Here is a 16,493-nt window from a genome sequence, read left to right on the forward strand (position 1 = left end):
CAGAGAATGGACTTACGTAATTGCAACATTGCTCCCATCTATAACAATGTGCTTCAAATCCGTTCTCCCTGGTTCATTTTTTAATTCCAGCTTGTAGGGTACTTTTAGAGTATCTCGAAACCTTTGAACCCCAGTAACTGAGGAATCAATATGATCAGAAGGTCCTGCCGACCTTGCATCAGTAACTGAAGGTAACAGCTGGGGCAGTGGCATTGGTGGAGAAAGGGTTGAACAATTTGGCTTAGAATGAGGAGAACTACAACATCCTAAACGTTTTTCACAGGCAGATTTCATATTATTTGGAAGCAAGGGTTCTGGCTGCTGGTGTAGACCATTTTCAGGAAAAACTGGAACTCTGGGCTGGTGACTTGAAGCTCCCCTTGAAACAAAATTGACTTCTTTGGGACTTGAAGAGGCAACAGAAGGTGAAAGGCCATCAGTTTCAGGGTCTATGTTACAAATGTAGTTCTGGTTTGAACCCCAGAATTCATGTTTCTGTTCTATTGGCACTGTTCTGAAAGTATTAATTCTGCAATTTGAGGTACATGGTTTAGCTTCCACTTTGAATGGTAACTGAGAAAATTTTTCTGCCATATTTTGCTGTGCGTGAGTCTGTGTTTTCTTTGGAGTGGAATCAGTTGTAAGCTCATTTGTGCTGCTATAAACACCTTTATTTTTGGTTTTGTTGGTCTCCGGATACATTGTACCAGCTGCAAATTCTCTGTCTTCTTGGAATCTTTTATTTTCTTTTTCAATTTCCTCTAAGAGCAATAATGGTTCAGTAGATGGTCCATACACCTTAATGACTTTTTCAACAATTTCTTGGGAATAGCCCATGGTTTTAAAAAAGTTTACGAGGATGTTGTATTCCATTTCCTCAGTAGTTTCTTTTATATCTGGACTTAAATTTTCAGAATCAGTAGAAGAATCAGATAGGTCAACTATTACATTTCCAGCCAATGTCTTAGCATCATGTAAAATCTCCCCCTCCTGAACATTTTCCAAAGAAAACTGCTTCTTGGTATGCCTTTCTTCAGAATCAGAAAATCTCCTTTTCTGACAAATTCTCTCATTGGAAAGTGCCTCTTCATCTGGGGTTAGACCATTTATTGGATCAAAAAGCACATCTGCTGAGCTAGAAAGGACTGTGTCCATTTGTTTTGTAAGCTCAGAAACAGGAGTCCCAGCTTTATTTCTTGCCTCTTCCTGCAAAACACTTTCATCTCTGGAAATATTCAGCCCTGTGGCAGCATTCTGTGTAAACTCTGTTTGTTGAGAATCTCTAATTTCAGTAATATCATCATCTGTTTCAAAGAGATTCTCCTCACCTTGTGTGAGTGTCAAAAGTTCTTTTTTCAAGGAAGTGGGCAAAATCAGCAAATCCATTGTGTAATTGTCTGCATGGGCTTCAACAAATTGTTTGAATTCCCTTTTTACCTCTGATTCTTTCTGACTACTGGGTAGGTTCTCTTTATTTTCAAAGAGCTTTACAAACTGCTGAATGTGACTCCTAGCCATGACCACGGCCTCAGCACTTCCTCTGATGCCAAGAAGGCCAATGTCCAGAATGCAGAGGTCAGCACAAGTATCCTGAATCAAGCTTTTCAGAAACAGGCTCTCTGCCCCAACAAAAATGCAGTGCATGTCTTTGGGGTAACATTCTCTTTCTTCTAGTTCAGGTTCACAGATTCCTTTAATATATTCCTGTAAAGAGAAAATAAGAAATTAGGTCAATTTACAAAAGTTCCTTATAGCACACAATAAATTACACATGTAACTACAAATGTCAGGCCAATTTTATAAAAATCACAAGCATGTTTGTAATTTTGAACAAAACGTCCTGTTTTAAATAAAACATTGAAAGTAACAGATATAACTTGCTTAAATCATCTTTAGAGGAACTGAAAAATTTTCATCCAAATCTAAAAGGTGGGTATTTTGTAACATTTTATGCAATGTGATCTTAGGGATTTGCTGAGCTACACAGTGAATAATCCCAAGGATGGATTTATTTATATCTCTAATGAAAAGACATCTTTGCTTGTTACCAGTAATGTATTACTACCATGACATAATAATCAAGAGATAAATAATCAAATCAAGTGATTGACTAGAGAACAAATCTTGACTTTTGCTACTATATACCCTTGGTTTCCAGATTTCTTGAAGGTATAAAGAATAACACTATTTTTTTTTGTTTTGTTTTCAGAGCAAAAGCAAGCTTATTAAGAAGCAAGAATAACATTAACAAAAATTTTTTTTCCAGTTGGTTGAAACAATCTATATACTGTATGATTTTTTGTCTGTTTTCTAAAGAAAATCAGACTGTTAAATTAAATGCAGATCTAATAGAACAAGTGAATGCTGGACAGTATTGCTGTTCTCAGATGCTGGTATTAACCCGGGAGGCGGAGCTTGCAGTGAGCTGAGATCCGGCCACTGCACTCCAGCCTGGGTGGCAGAGCAAGACTCCGTCTCAAAAAAAAAAAAAAAAAAAAAGAGGTTGACATGAGGCAAGAAAGGAAACTGAATTCTCTTAACAATTAGTTGGCCGGGCGCGGTGGCTCAAGCCTGTAATCCCAGCACTTTGGGAGGCCGAGGCGGGCGGATCACGAGGTCAGGAGATCGAGACCATCCTGGCTAACATGGTGAAACCCCGTCTCTACTAAAAAATATAAAAAATTAGCCGGGCGAGGTGGCGGGCGCCTGTAGTCCCAGCTACTCGGGAGGCTGAGGCAGGAGAATGGCGTGAACCCGGGAGGCGGAGCTTGCAGTGAGCTGAGATCCGGCCACAGCACTCTAGCCTGGGCGACAGAGCGAGACTCCGTCTCAAAAAAAAAAAAAAAAAAACAATTAGTTGCTACTGGAGTCAGAAGTATGAATCAAGCAGACAAGCAAACACACACACAGGAACATACCTGTTAATAACTTTGGCTCTGGGGTCAGTGTCTTGGTCTAAAATTCCAGCCATATGACAGGTACTATCTTGCTCAAGTTACCTAATCCCTCTAAGCCCAGTTTCCTCAACTATAAAAGGAGTGTAACTGCAGGGGTTTTGAGGGAATTCAAAAAGATAATGGAAGTTAAAGTCTCGACAACAGCGCCTCGCACATAGTAAGTGCTTACTAAATAGTAACAACGCTGTTACTTAAATGATCAGTCAAAATTCTGGACAGACATTTGTAGGAAACGAGTCTGGAGATATCTGATCTATACTTTAAAATAAAATTAGAATGGTGTTACCAAAAAGTTAAACCTGTGCAGCACCAGTCAAGAAGAGGCATGGTAGGCCTGTACTTACTATATACTTGCTGTGATAGTTACACAACTTCAGTGAGAATTAATATTCAAACATGTGTGTAAATATTCCTTGTGCATCTGAAATTTAGAAATACAACATCTTTATAAGTAGATGAAACAGCAGATATATGAGCTCTCTTACCTCCTTCTAAAAGCATCTGAAGTATTTGTGGTCTTGGTGGTAAAGCATGGAGGTAACTGGTGCTGGATAGAGGAGCTCTGTTATTTTTTTAGAGACAGGGTCTGCTGCCCAGGCTCGAGTGCAGTGGTGTGATCTCGGCTCACTGCAACCTCTACCTCCCAGGCTCAAGCGATCCTCCCATCTCAGCCTCCTGAGTAGCTGGGACTACGGGCATGCACCGCCACACCTGGCTAATTTTTGTATATTTTGTAGAAACGAGGTTTCATCATGTGGCCCAGGCTGATCTCAAATCCCCTGATGAGCTCAAACAATCTGCCTGCCTTGGTCTCTGAAATGCTGGGGTTACAGGTGTGAACCACTGCATCTGGCTAAGCTCTGTCTTTTTAATGGGGCAGCTTGCTATTTCTGTGAACATGTCAACTGAGTTAAACATAAAGTAATATAACTTATCCACTTTTCCTGAATGTGCAGCAGTGTTAAAGACTAAAGTCAGCATCCCTGAAGATCTCCAAAGAGGCAACATTTAGCTATCACTTGTTTGAAATTATGCTGTATTTAGGTTGTGGCTTTAACGTTTTAAAATTTATTTTGAAATAATTATAGGTTCTCAAGAAGTTCCAAAGGTACTACATAAAGTCCTGTGTACTCTTCAGTTTCCCCTAATCACTGCATCTTATGTAATTACAGTACAATTTCACAGTCAGGAGATTTACACTGACACATTTCTGTCTATATAGTTCTATTATATGTATAGTCATTTTATCATATGTGCAGCTTCCTGAAACCACCACCTCAGTCAAGATATGGAACTATTCCATCACCACAAAGATTTCCCTCATTACCCCTTTCCAGTCATGTCCACCTACTCCTACCTTCCATCCCTAACCCTGGGAATTTTTCATGTCTATAATTTTGTGACTTCAAGAATGCTATATAAATAGAATTATATACGACTTTTGGGGTTCGCTTTTTTTTTTTTTTTTTTGAGACGGAGTCTCGCTCTGTCACCCAGGCTGGAGTGCAGTGGCCAGATCTCAGATCACTGCAAGCTCCGCCTCCCGGTTCACGCCATTCTCCTGCCTCAGCCTCCCGAGTAGCTGGGACTACAGGCGCCGCCACCTCGCCCGGCTAGTTTTTTGTAGTTTTTAGTAGAGACGGGGTTTCACCGTGTTAGCCAGGATGGTCTCGATCTCCTGACCTTGTGATCCACCCGTCTCGGCCTCCCAAAGTGCTGGGATTACAGGCTTGAGCCACCGCGCCCGGCCCGGGGTTCGCTTTTTTCACTCAACATACTGCTGTTGAAATCCATTCAAGCTGCTGCATATATCGAGTTCATTCCTTGTTACTGCTCAGTTGTATTCCATGGGATGGATGAACCAGTTTTTTTAATCCATCTCCCTACATTTTAGTTGTTCCTATTTGGAACTACTACAAATAAAGCTGCTATGAACACTCATGTGCTAGTTTTTATGTGAACTCAAGTTTCATTTCTCTGGGCTATGCTCAGGAGGGCAACTGCTGTTGGGTCGTATGGTATGTGTGTGTTTAGTTTTACAAGGGACCGCCAAACTACTTTCCAGAATGGTTATACTATTTTACATTTCCCCACCCATGTTTGAGAGATCCAGTTTCTCCATAACTTTGCCAGAATTTGCCAGTCACTATTTTTTATTTTACTTCTTCTAATAGGAGTGTGGTATTTGGTCTTAGTTTACATCTCCCTAATACAGTGGTGTTAAGTATCTTTCCATGTGCTAATAACCAGCTACATATTCTCTTTGGTAAAATACTTAATCCTTTTGTCCACTTTCTTCCTTGAAAAAGTTTTCTTTTAGGCCAGGTGCGATGGTTCATGCCTGTAATCCCAGCACTTTGGGAGACCCAGGCAGGCAATCACGAGGTCAAGAGATTGAGACCATCATGGCAAACATAGTGAAACCCCGTCTCTACTAAAAATACAAAAATTAGCTGGGCATGGTGGCGCACGCCTACAGTCCCAGCTACTCGGGAGGCTGAGGTAAGAGCACTTGAACCTGGGATATGGAGGTTGCAGTGATCCAAGATCATACCACCGCACTCCAGCCTGGCAACAGAGCGAGACTCCACCTCAAAACAAAAAATTAAAAAAAAAAAAGTTTTCTTTCAATTTAGCCTGGGCAACATGGTGAAACCCCGTTTCTACAAAAAATAAGCCAGGAATGTTGGTGTGTACCTGTAGTTCCAGCTACTTGGGAGGCTGAGATGGGAGGATTGCTTCAGTCCAGGAGACTGAGGCTGCAGTAAGCTGAGATCATGTCACTGCATTCCAGCCTGGGCAAAAGAGCGAGACCCTATCTCTAGAAATTTTTTTTTTTAATTTTTAATTGACAAATGATTGTATATCTATATATAATTTTTTTTTTTTTTTTTGAGATGGAGTTTTGTTCTAGTCACCCAGGCTGGAGTGGAATGGCACAATCTCCCAGGTTCAAGCGATTCTCCTGCCTCAGCCTCCCAAGTGGTTGGGATTACAGGCACGTGCCACCACACCTGGCTAATTTTGTATTTTTAGTAGAGATGGGGTTTCACCATATTGGCCAAACTGGTCTTGAACTCCTGACCTCAGGTGATTCCCCTGCCTCAGCCTCCCAAATTCTGGTATTACAATTAGTTGCTACTGATTGAAGCAGTTTATATCCCATGATTTTTGTCTGTTTTCTAAAGAAAACCAGACTGTTAAATTAAATGCAGATCTAACAGAACAAGGGGATGCTGGCCTGAGCCACTGTGCCCAGCTGATTGTATATATTCATGGGTCACACAGGGAAGTCTTAATACATACAATGTATAGTGAGCAGAACAGGTTAATCAGCATATCCATCTCAAACATTTAGCATTTCTCTGTGTTGTGAGCACTCTATATCCTCCTTCTAGCTATTTGAAACTATGTATTATTGTTAACTATAGTCATTCTACAGTGATATGAACACTAGAATTTATTCTCCCCAGGGAGCTGTAATTTTGTATCTATTAACAAATCTCTCCCTTTCCTTTCTAGTCTCTAGTATCCTTCTGTCCATTTTCTAACTGGGTTGTTTTATTACTGTTGGGTTTTGAGAGCTCTTTATATATTCTAAGAGTCTTTTGTCAAATATGTGGCTTGTAGATATTTTCTCCTGGTCTGTAGTTTGTCTTCCCATCCTCTTAACAGGGTGTTTTGTGACAGCAAGTTTTTAATTTTAAGGAAGTTCAATTTATCGATTTTATTCTTCACCAAGCCTGAGGTACTGAAGACCTCTCCAATGTTATCTTTTAAGTTTTACATTTAAAAACTATGATCCATTTTTAGTACATTTTAAAATAAGGTGTGAGGGTTACCTTGATCTTCACGTTTTTGCCTATAGGTACAATATTGCTGTAGCATCATTTCTTGAAAACGCTATTCTTTCACCACTGAATTGCACTTTTGTCAAAAAATCACGTGGCCATACTTGTGTGGAGCTACTTGTGAATTCCCTATTCTGTTCCAATCTATGTGCCTATCCCTTCATCAAGACCACACCGTTTTGATTACTGTAACTGTATAATTTCTTTAAATTGGGTAATGATTTGCTCCCTCTTTATAATTTTTAATTGCTTTAATTATTCCAGTTCCTTTGTCTTCCCATACATACTTTTAGAATAATTTTGTCTGTGTCTACAAAATATCTTGCTGGAATTTTATCAGCAATTGTGCTGACAATTACAAGAGACATGAATCTGAGCATAACTGACATCTGCTGAGTCTCCTGATCCATGAACCTGGTATTGCTATCCATTTATTTGGATCTCATTTGCTTTCTTTCATTAGCCTTTTGAGTTTGAGAATACAAATCCTGTACGTTTTCCAAGATTTCATGTTTTAAGAATTTTATTTTTCTGAGTGATTGTGCATGGTGTTGTATTTAAAATTTTGGTTTCTATGTGTCCATTGTTAGTATATAAAAATGTAATTGATTTCTGTATGTTAATCATGTATCTTGAAACCTTCCTGAACTCACTTATTCCTATTAAAAGTTCAAGGACCTGTGTGTATGTGTAGTTTCCTGGGGAATTCCTACACAGACAATTATGTCATCTACAAATATTTCTTCTTTTCTGACTTATATGCCATTTATTTTCTTGCCTTACTGCAGTGGCTAGAAAGTACAGCACTATGTTGGGGAGCAGTGGTGTGAGCAAATATGCTTGCCTTGTTAATGATCTACAGAGAAAAGCACTCAGTCTTTCCCACCATTAAGAATGATGAAACCTGGAAAGTTTTTACCGACGTTCTTTATCACATTGAGGAAGTTACCTATTCTCTAGGATCATGAATATGGATGGGTGTTGAAATCTGTCAAATGCTTTACTGCATCAACTGATAAAATCCTGTGATTATTTTTCTTCCTCAGCCTGTTAATATGGTTGGTTACATTGACTTCTGAATACTGAACCAGCCTTATATCCCTGGAATAACCCCCACATGATTATGGTATATAATTCTTTTACATATTGCTGAATTATATTTGTAAATATTTTGTTAAGAATCTATAAGGACTTTTTCCTTTTTGGTACTGTTTTTGTCTGGGTTTACCATCAGGGTAATACAGGCTATACATGAGTTAGAAAGTGTTCTCTCCTCTTGCAGTTCTTGGAAGAGATTCTATAGAACTGATGTTCATTCTTTTTTAGACATTTTGTAGAATTCTCCAGTGAAACAAACTGGGCCTGGAGATTTCTTTTATAGGAGTTCAAAAATTATCAATTCAATTTCCTTAATAGATAATTTTGAATAGCCTTGTAGCTATTTCATATGAAGTGAGTCATGGTAGTTCGTGCCTTTTGAGGAACTGGTCCATTTCAACTAAGTCACCAAATTTATGTATGTAGAGTTGTTTGTAGTTTTCTTATCTTTCTGATGTCTGCAAAGACACCCTGGTTTCATTCCTGATATTAGTAGTTTGCAGCTTCTCTCATCTTTGTTAGTGTTGCTAAGAGACTTGTCGATTTTACTAATCTTTTCAAAGAACAAGCTTTCATTTCACTGATTTTCTCTATTGTGTTTTCAGCTTCATTAATTTCTGCTCTTTATTATATTTTCCTTCTGCTTGCTTTGGGTTTATTTTGCTCTTCTTTTTCTAGTTCCTTGAACCTTAAATTATCAAGACTTTTCTTTTTTTTCATTATTATTATACAGGCGAGGTCTTGCTATGTTGTCAAGGTTAGTCTCAAACTCTTGGGCTCCAGCAATCCTCCCACCTTGGCCTTCCAGAGTGTTGGGATTTCAGGCGTGAGTCACTGGGCCCGGCCTGTTCTTTTCTACTGTAAGCGTTTAAGTGGCAGAAATTTCCCTTTCAGCATGGCTTTAGTGGCATCCTGAAACTGATATGCTGCATTTTCATTTAGTGCATATATTTTTCAAAATTTCCCTTTGACTCATAAATTTAGAAGTGTTATTTAGTTTTCAAGTTTTTGAGGATTTCCTGCTATCCTTCTGTTGGTGATTTTTAGTTGGATCTCTTTGTGGTCACAACACTGTATGATTTCAATTATTTTAAATTTATTGAGAATTGTTTTGTAGCCCAGGATAAGGTCTATCTTGACACTTCTATGGGTGCTCATAAAGAATGTATATTCTGCTGTTGCTGACTGGGATGTTTTATAGATGTGTATTAGAACCTGGCTGGTTGATGGTGGTGCTGAGTTCTTCTAGATCCTCATTTATTTTCTGTTTAATGATTCCATCAACTGTTGAGAGAAGGGTGTTGAGGCCTCCAACTATAACTGTGGATTTTCAAGTTCTCCTTTCAGTTCTGCCAGTTTTTGGTTCACATATTTTGCAACTCTATTGTTAGGAATATAAACATTTAGCACTGTTGCATAATGTCTTCTTGAATTACCCCTCTTACTATTATGTAGTGTCTCTCTTAATCTCTGGTAACTTTCTTTGCTCTGAAGGCTACTGATAGTAATATTGACACTCCAGCTTTCTTTTAAATAATGTTTGCACGGCACATGTCTTTCCTTCTTTCACTTTTTACTTACCTGTAATACTTGAATTCAGCTTCTTGAAGACACCAGATAATTTCATTATATGTTCTTAATCCACTATGACAGTGCCTGTCTTTTAATTGGAGTGTTGATTTACATTTAATGTAATTATTGCCAAATCTGCCTACCATTTCACTTGTTTTCTGCTTGCTTCCTATATTTGATTCCTGTTCTATCTTGCCTTCTTTTGCATTATACAAACACTTAGTATAATAATTTACCTATCACACTTTTTTTCCTTCGTGAGACACAGTCTTGCTCTGTTGCCCAGGCTTCAGTTGCAGTGGCATGGATCTCGGCTCACTGCAACCTCCATCTCTCAGGTTCAAGTGATTCTTGTACCTCAGCTTCCCAAGTAGCTGGGATTACAGGTGCACACCACCATGCCTGGCTAATTTTTTGTATTTTTAGTAGAGACGGGATTTTGCTATGTTTGCTAGGCTGGTCTTGAACTTCTGGGCTCAACTGATCCACCTACCTCGGCCTCCCAAAGTGCTGGGATTACAGGTGAGAGCCACCACGCCTGGCCCCTACTGCATTTTTATCTGTATCTCTTCATATAGTTTTTAAGTGGTGATGCTGATTACAACATTCTTTTCACAGCCTACTTATCATCACTATTCTATCATTTCATAAAACTGTATCACTTATATACATGTTTCTTATTTTCTATATCATATGATGTTCTGACATCTTGGGGAACCTTTCAGACCATGAGAGGGGCTGGCTGCCCCTTTCAGAACCAGCTAATTCCTAGGGGTGGTCCCCAGCTTGTCTGGGGAATGCCTTTTAGGTGCAGACTGCCTGACCCAATGCTATGCTCCCTCCCATCTCTTTAAGTCTCACATACGAAGCCAATATTTCCCCTGCACTAAATCAACCTAAGGCCAGGTACCAGACAACCAGAGACAGTCCCTATAAAGCCTGTGAGAATTATTCAAACTATCTAATCCGAAACTGTTTACCTCGCCCCGCCTTCCCTTTCTCACAGAAGCCCCAGTAAAGTTTCTGGCTTAGGCTTTCCTCTGGCCTGCTTCTGCCTCCTGACCAAACCCTGATGCTTCCCCGTGGTCCTGCATGGCATGGCATGTCCCCTTCTCTCAGCAAATGTAAATAGTAAATTTTTTCACTGGCACTGACCTGTGTTGTCACCTCCATAAATTCAAATCCCATTGGTAAAAATTTTAGGACACCAGCATACCAGTTTCTTTATTCCTGGTTCCTTTCCTCTCTCCCAATGTTAGGTTACAGTGATCTCACACATTGCATTTACATGCATTTGAAACCCCGTCAGACAATATTTTAATTTTTGCTTTCAATGTATGAAATTCATTTTAAAGAAATCAAGAGGAGAAAGTAACCTATTACATTTATCCAGATATTTACCATTTATATTTGAAGAACTTTCCTTAGGAGAATTCCTAAGGAATAGACTCTTTGGTGTAGACTGTGGGCAATAATTTCTCTTTAGTTTTTCTTCAACTGAGAATGCTTTATTTCACTTTCATTCTTGAAGGATTTCACTGGATAGAGAATTCTGGGTTAACATTTTTTTTTTCTCCCCGGCAAACAGAATACAAGAAAATAGGTTAACATTTCTTGTCTTTCATCACTTAATATTGTGCCACTTTCTTCTGTCCTTTGCAGTTACTGATAAGTCACAGTCATTTGAATTGTTGTTCCCCCACATGTGGTATGATTTTCCCTGGATGCTTTCATGATTTTTACGTTCTCAATTTTCAGCAGTGTGTTTTCGATGTGTCTGGGTATGGAAATCTTTGGGTTTATTCTGGTTGTGTTCCGTGAGCTTCTTGAATCATCATGTTTATATCTTTTGCCAAACTTGAAATGTCTTCAGCAATTATTTCTTCAAATACTTTTTCAGCATCACATACTTTTGCCATTTGGTTCCTCTATCTTCTATTTCTTTGCTGAAACTTACTTTTTCTAATGGTTTTAAGAGTATTTAAGATTGCCTGTGGAGTGTTTTCAGTTGCTGGTTGAATATTTTAGTCTTTCATCAAATAACTGCAACATCTGTGTCATCTCAGCACTGCTGTCTTTTCCTGTATGAGTTGAGATTTTCCTACCCCTTTATATGCCAATTTTGAATTATATCCATTTTGAACAATGCAAAATTATGTTATAAAGCCTTCAATCTTGTTTAAATCTTATAAATACTGAAACTTTTGTTTTAGCAGATAGTTGATATAATTAGATTCAGGCTGCAAGCTGCAACCTGTCTTCTGAGCTGTGGTTCCAATATCAGTTCAGTTTTCAAAGCCCTGCAATGCTATGTTTTAATTTTTATTTTTGAGACAGGGTCTTGCTCTGTCACCTAGGCTGGAGTGCAGTGGTGCCATCATAGCTCACTGCAGCCTCAATCTCCTGGGTTCAAGTGATCCACCCACCTCAGCCTCCCAAGTAGCTGAGAACACAGGTGCACGCCACCATGCCTGGCTAATTTTTCTATTTTTTGTAGAGACAGGGTTTCTCCATATAGCCCAGGCTGGCCTTGAACTCACTCCTGGGCTCAAGCGATCCACCTGCCTTGGCCTCCCAAAGTGCTGGGAATATAGGCATGAGCCACCATGCCTGGCCTGCAACGCTATGTATCTATCCCACATGTGTGCCACTGTGTAGCCATTCTGGGACTTGGATGGTGGTCTTTTTGTTAATTCAGTTCTCAAAAGCCTTTCTTATGCTGATTAGGAACAGATCCATGCACGTGTACCTTGGGGATCAGCCAAGGGGATCATGAACAACTTCATGGCTCACTTTTCTGAACTCTTCCCTCTCTGCCATCTACCTGGTGCTTTCTGGTTTCCTGGGGCTCTTTCCCCTTGGTCCTCCACCCAGAAAGATGGGGCTTTTGATTAACCCACTGCCTTGTACCTCTGCAACTGTGCTTGGATTCAGCCAGGACACACAGAGAGAAAAATCAATGGAGCCCACAACTACAATTAGAGAGAAAGGTTCTCCTATGTTGGAATTTTGGCTTCTACAAGCTTTGATTGCCACTACATGATTATTTGGGGCTGGGTTGCATGAGAATAAAGAAGAAAAAAAAGGGGGGGCTCACTCTAAGTTTTGGATGTTTCCTTTTCTGTCACTTGGGCTGAAACCAGAAGGCTTTTCCTGGTGCGTCCTGGTGCCCATTTCCACTTCCAGGTGGAACTATGTTATGTTCATGCTGGAGGATTAACGAGGGGAACAAATGGTAAACTCACTGCTGGTTTGATGATACTTTTTCTTTTCTTTTTTGAGATGGAGTCTCACTCTGCAGCCCAAGCTGGAGTGCAGTGGCATGATCTTGGCTCACTGCAAACTCTGCCTCCGGGACTCAAGTCAATTCTCATGCCACAGCCTCCCGAGTAGTTGGGACTACAGGCACGTGCCACCATGCCCAGCTAATTTTTTATATTTTAGTAGAGATGGGGTTTAGTAGAGATGTTGCCCAGGGTGGTCTGGAACCCCTGAGCTCAGGTGATGAACCCATTTTGGCCTCCCAAAGTGCTGGCATTACAGGCATAAGCCACTGTGCCCAGCTAGTGGTACTTTAAATTCTGGTCTTTGTTCTAAATCTGCCTATTATTTATTTTTCAGGGTCCTTAAATAGTTGCTGTATGCATTCTGCCTGGGTTTTATCGCTGTATTCAGTAGGACTGACAGGGTGGAGTGTGCTTACTCTTTTTAAAAAAATTTTTTTTTTTTAATTTTTGAGACAGAGTCTCGCTCTGTTGCCCAGCCTGGAGTACAGTGTGGCACTGGGTTCAAGCTCTTCTCCTGTCTTGGCCTTCCAAGTAGCTGGGATTACAGGAGTGTGCCACCTCACCTGGATAGTTTTTGTATTTTTAGTAGAGACAAGGTTTCACCACACTGGCCAGGCTGGTCTAGAACTCCTGGTTTCAAGGGACCCTTCTGCCTCAGCCTCTCAAAGTGCCAGGATTAGAGATGTGAGCCACTGTGCCTGGCCAGCTTACTCTATCTTACCCAGAACTGGAAACTTCTTGCCTGTTAATGTAAGTGATGCTGCCCATCCAACATGAGTAAATGAATAGATGAATTCACATTGGTCAAATACTATTGAGATTACTGTGCAGCCACTTGGATAAGGAAAGTTTGATCATATCTCCTCAGTGGGCCACCAGCAACAACTAGCCAAGCTGAAGAGGAGAGATTTATTCTCCAGATGAAAGACCCTCAAAACAAATACTCCCACAAAAGGGGCTATTGCTGTATCCGACCCAAGGTAAAGCCCACCTATTGACAGATTCTGCCCAGATACAGAGCTTCCATTTCAGATTTAGTGTCAAACATCAAAAGCACCCACACTGGAACAAAGGCCTAAATACAAAAGATGGAAACTAATTAAGCAGATCACACAGAGAACTGCAGGAAACTAGGTAATGCAGGGCACAAAAGAAAACCTTCACGAAATTTTAATCAGTGGTTTCAAACAGATATAAGATGATACTGAACCCACAGAACAGGAATCAAGATGCTAAAAGAAGGGAAAGGAAGGAAGAAAAAGAAGAGGAAAAGGAAAGAAATCAGAATAGAAATGTGGGCAAATTAAGAATATGATGGCCAAAATAAGAATCAATAGAAAAACTGAAAGACAAAGGTGAAGAAACCTTTCTAAAAGTACCATGAAAACAAAGAAATGGGAAAAATAAGAAAAGAGGCCTTAAAGGTCCACCTAGGATATCCCAAATCCAAATAACTAGCATGTCAAAAAGAGAGAATGGCAATTAATACAAAAGTAACACAAAATCATTTCCCAGAACTAGAATACACAAGAAGGCTGGGTGAGGTCATGAGTCTCTAATCCCAACACTTTTGGATGCTGAGGTGGGCGGATCATTTGAGGCCAGGAGTTTGAGACCAGCCTGGGCAACATGGAGAAACCCCATCTCTATAAAAAAACACAAAAATTAGCCAGGCATGGTGGCATGTGCCTGTAGTCCCAGCCACCTGGGAGACTGAGGTGAGTGGATCACTTGAGCCCAGGAAGTCGAGGCTGCAGTGAGCATGTTTGCACCACTGCACTCCAGCCAAGGTGACAGGGTGAGACCCTGTCTCTAAACAAAAAAATAAATAAAATACATAAGAACCCAAGCATAATTAGTGAAACGATTACAACTTTCTTGGAACTAAAGGCCAGAAACATCTTGAAAGGAAAAACAAAATACCTAGGCATGATTACTTTCAAAAGTCCCACAAGAAAAATCCTGGGAGCAGGGTGGGAACAGGACATACAAAAGATTGACAATAAGAATGTCACAAATTCTCAAAAGCAATTCTGGATGACGGGGGAGGGGGGAGGGGGGACGGGCAGGCAGTAATGTATCCAAAGTTCTAAGGGAAGATGATTTTCAATTTATAATTCTATACCTATCTACATTACATATCAAATACAATATAGAATAGAGACCCAGAAAATTACTCCTATGGATTCTTTTCTTAGCAAACAGATATCTGACATGAAATTCACCAAAATAAGGGAGATGAAATAATTAGTTATACAATCCAAGAGTGGCAACTAGAAGTCCAAATGTCATAGCTATGCAGCAGACAAACTGAGGAACCAGTGGATTAGAGGAGGGAAGAGGATTTTAGAGGTGTTCTCCCAAAAAGGATGCTAAATAGAGATATAAATAAATACTTATAAAGTATTAAGGGTATATATAAAACACATTTCACAAGTGGATAAAAACAGGGCAGATACAAATTCCAGGAAAGGCTTGGGCCTTGAGCTCAGGAGTTTGAGGCCAGCCTGGGCAATACAAAAAGTTAAAAAATTAGCTGAACATTGTGGTGCATGTCTGTAGTAGCAGCTATTTAGGAAGCTGAGGTGGGAGGACTGCCTGAGCCCTTGTGGATGCTGCAGTGAGCTGCACTCTAGCCTGGGCAACAGAGCAAGATCCTGTCTCAAAAAAAAAAAAAATTTAGGAAAAAATTAAATAAGTTGTACCAAAAAAACCCCATAAATGTAGTACAGTACTTGGCTCTGCACTGGGTAACTAAAAAACATAACTATATTGGAAAAACTGGGATAGTTTTTGTCTCATTTATCTTAAAGAAAGTGAATAATGCCTGTAACTGGTAAGAAATGGCAGTATAGGCTGGGTGCAGTGGCTCACACCTATAATCCTAGCACTTTGGGAGGCCAAGGCAGGCTGTTTGTTTGAGGTCAGGAGTTCAAGACCAGCCTGGCCAACATGGTGAAACCCTATCTCTACTAAAAATACAAAAATTACTCAGGCATGGTGGCACACACTGTAGTCCCAGCTACTCTGGAGGCTGAGGAAGGAGAATCATTTGGACCTGGGAGGTGGAAGTTGCAGTGAGCTGAGATCATGCCACTGAACTCCAGTCTGGGGTGACAGAGTGAGACTTTGTCTCAAAACAAAAAACAAACAAACAAAACCAGTAGTATAGCTGACCCCTGAACAATACAGATAAGGGGTATCGACATTCCAATACAATTGAAAATTCACGTTTTGACTCCCTCAAAATTAACTACAAATAGCCTACTGTTGATTAGAGGCCTTATCAATAACAGAAACAATTAATATAATTTTGTATGTTAAATGTATTATATACTGTATTCATGATAAAGTAAGCTAGAGAAAAGAAAATGTCATTAAGAAAATGTAAATGTGTTTACTATTCATTAAGTGGAAGTGGATCTACATGAAGGCCTTCATCCTTACCTTCACTTTGAATAGGTTGAGGAGGAGGGGGGATTGGTCTCGCTATTTCAGAGGTGGAAAAAAATCTGCATATAAGCAGACCAGTGCAGTTCAAATCCATGTTGTTTGTTCAAGGGTCAACTGCTTATTATTTATAATTCTTTAGGTAACCATCAGAACAAACAGCTAAAAACAGTAAAAAAAAAAAAAAAAAAATTGCCTCTAGGAAGTTAGGGAGAGTTGGAAACAAGGAACTGCTGCTGTACACATAAATCTTTTAGTACTATTTGATTTTCTGTTTT

The 16,493-nt window shown here is 39.8% G+C and overlaps 1 protein-coding gene and 1 long non-coding RNA gene across 2 annotated transcripts in view; one reads left to right on the plus strand and one right to left on the minus strand.

Annotated features, from left to right (window-relative positions):
• LOC117087758 overlaps positions 1-16,493 on the plus strand; it is a 77,859-nt gene that overhangs the window by 47,723 nt on the left and 13,643 nt on the right. The gene's annotated exons all lie outside the window — the stretch shown is intronic.
• Positions 1-16,493, minus strand: part of N4BP1 (NEDD4 binding protein 1) — a 75,580-nt gene that overhangs the window by 21,823 nt on the left and 37,264 nt on the right. Inside the window, exon 2 of the mRNA XM_033218338.1 lies at positions 17-1,704. Coding sequence (XP_033074229.1) covers positions 17-1,704 — 1,688 coding nt within the window. The remainder of the gene's footprint in view (positions 1-16; positions 1,705-16,493) is intronic.

The sequence above is a fragment of the Trachypithecus francoisi genome, unplaced genomic scaffold (assembly GCF_009764315.1).
Source record: "Trachypithecus francoisi isolate TF-2019V2 unplaced genomic scaffold, Tfra_2.0 Lachesis_group10, whole genome shotgun sequence".
NCBI lineage: Eukaryota > Metazoa > Chordata > Mammalia > Primates > Cercopithecidae > Trachypithecus > Trachypithecus francoisi.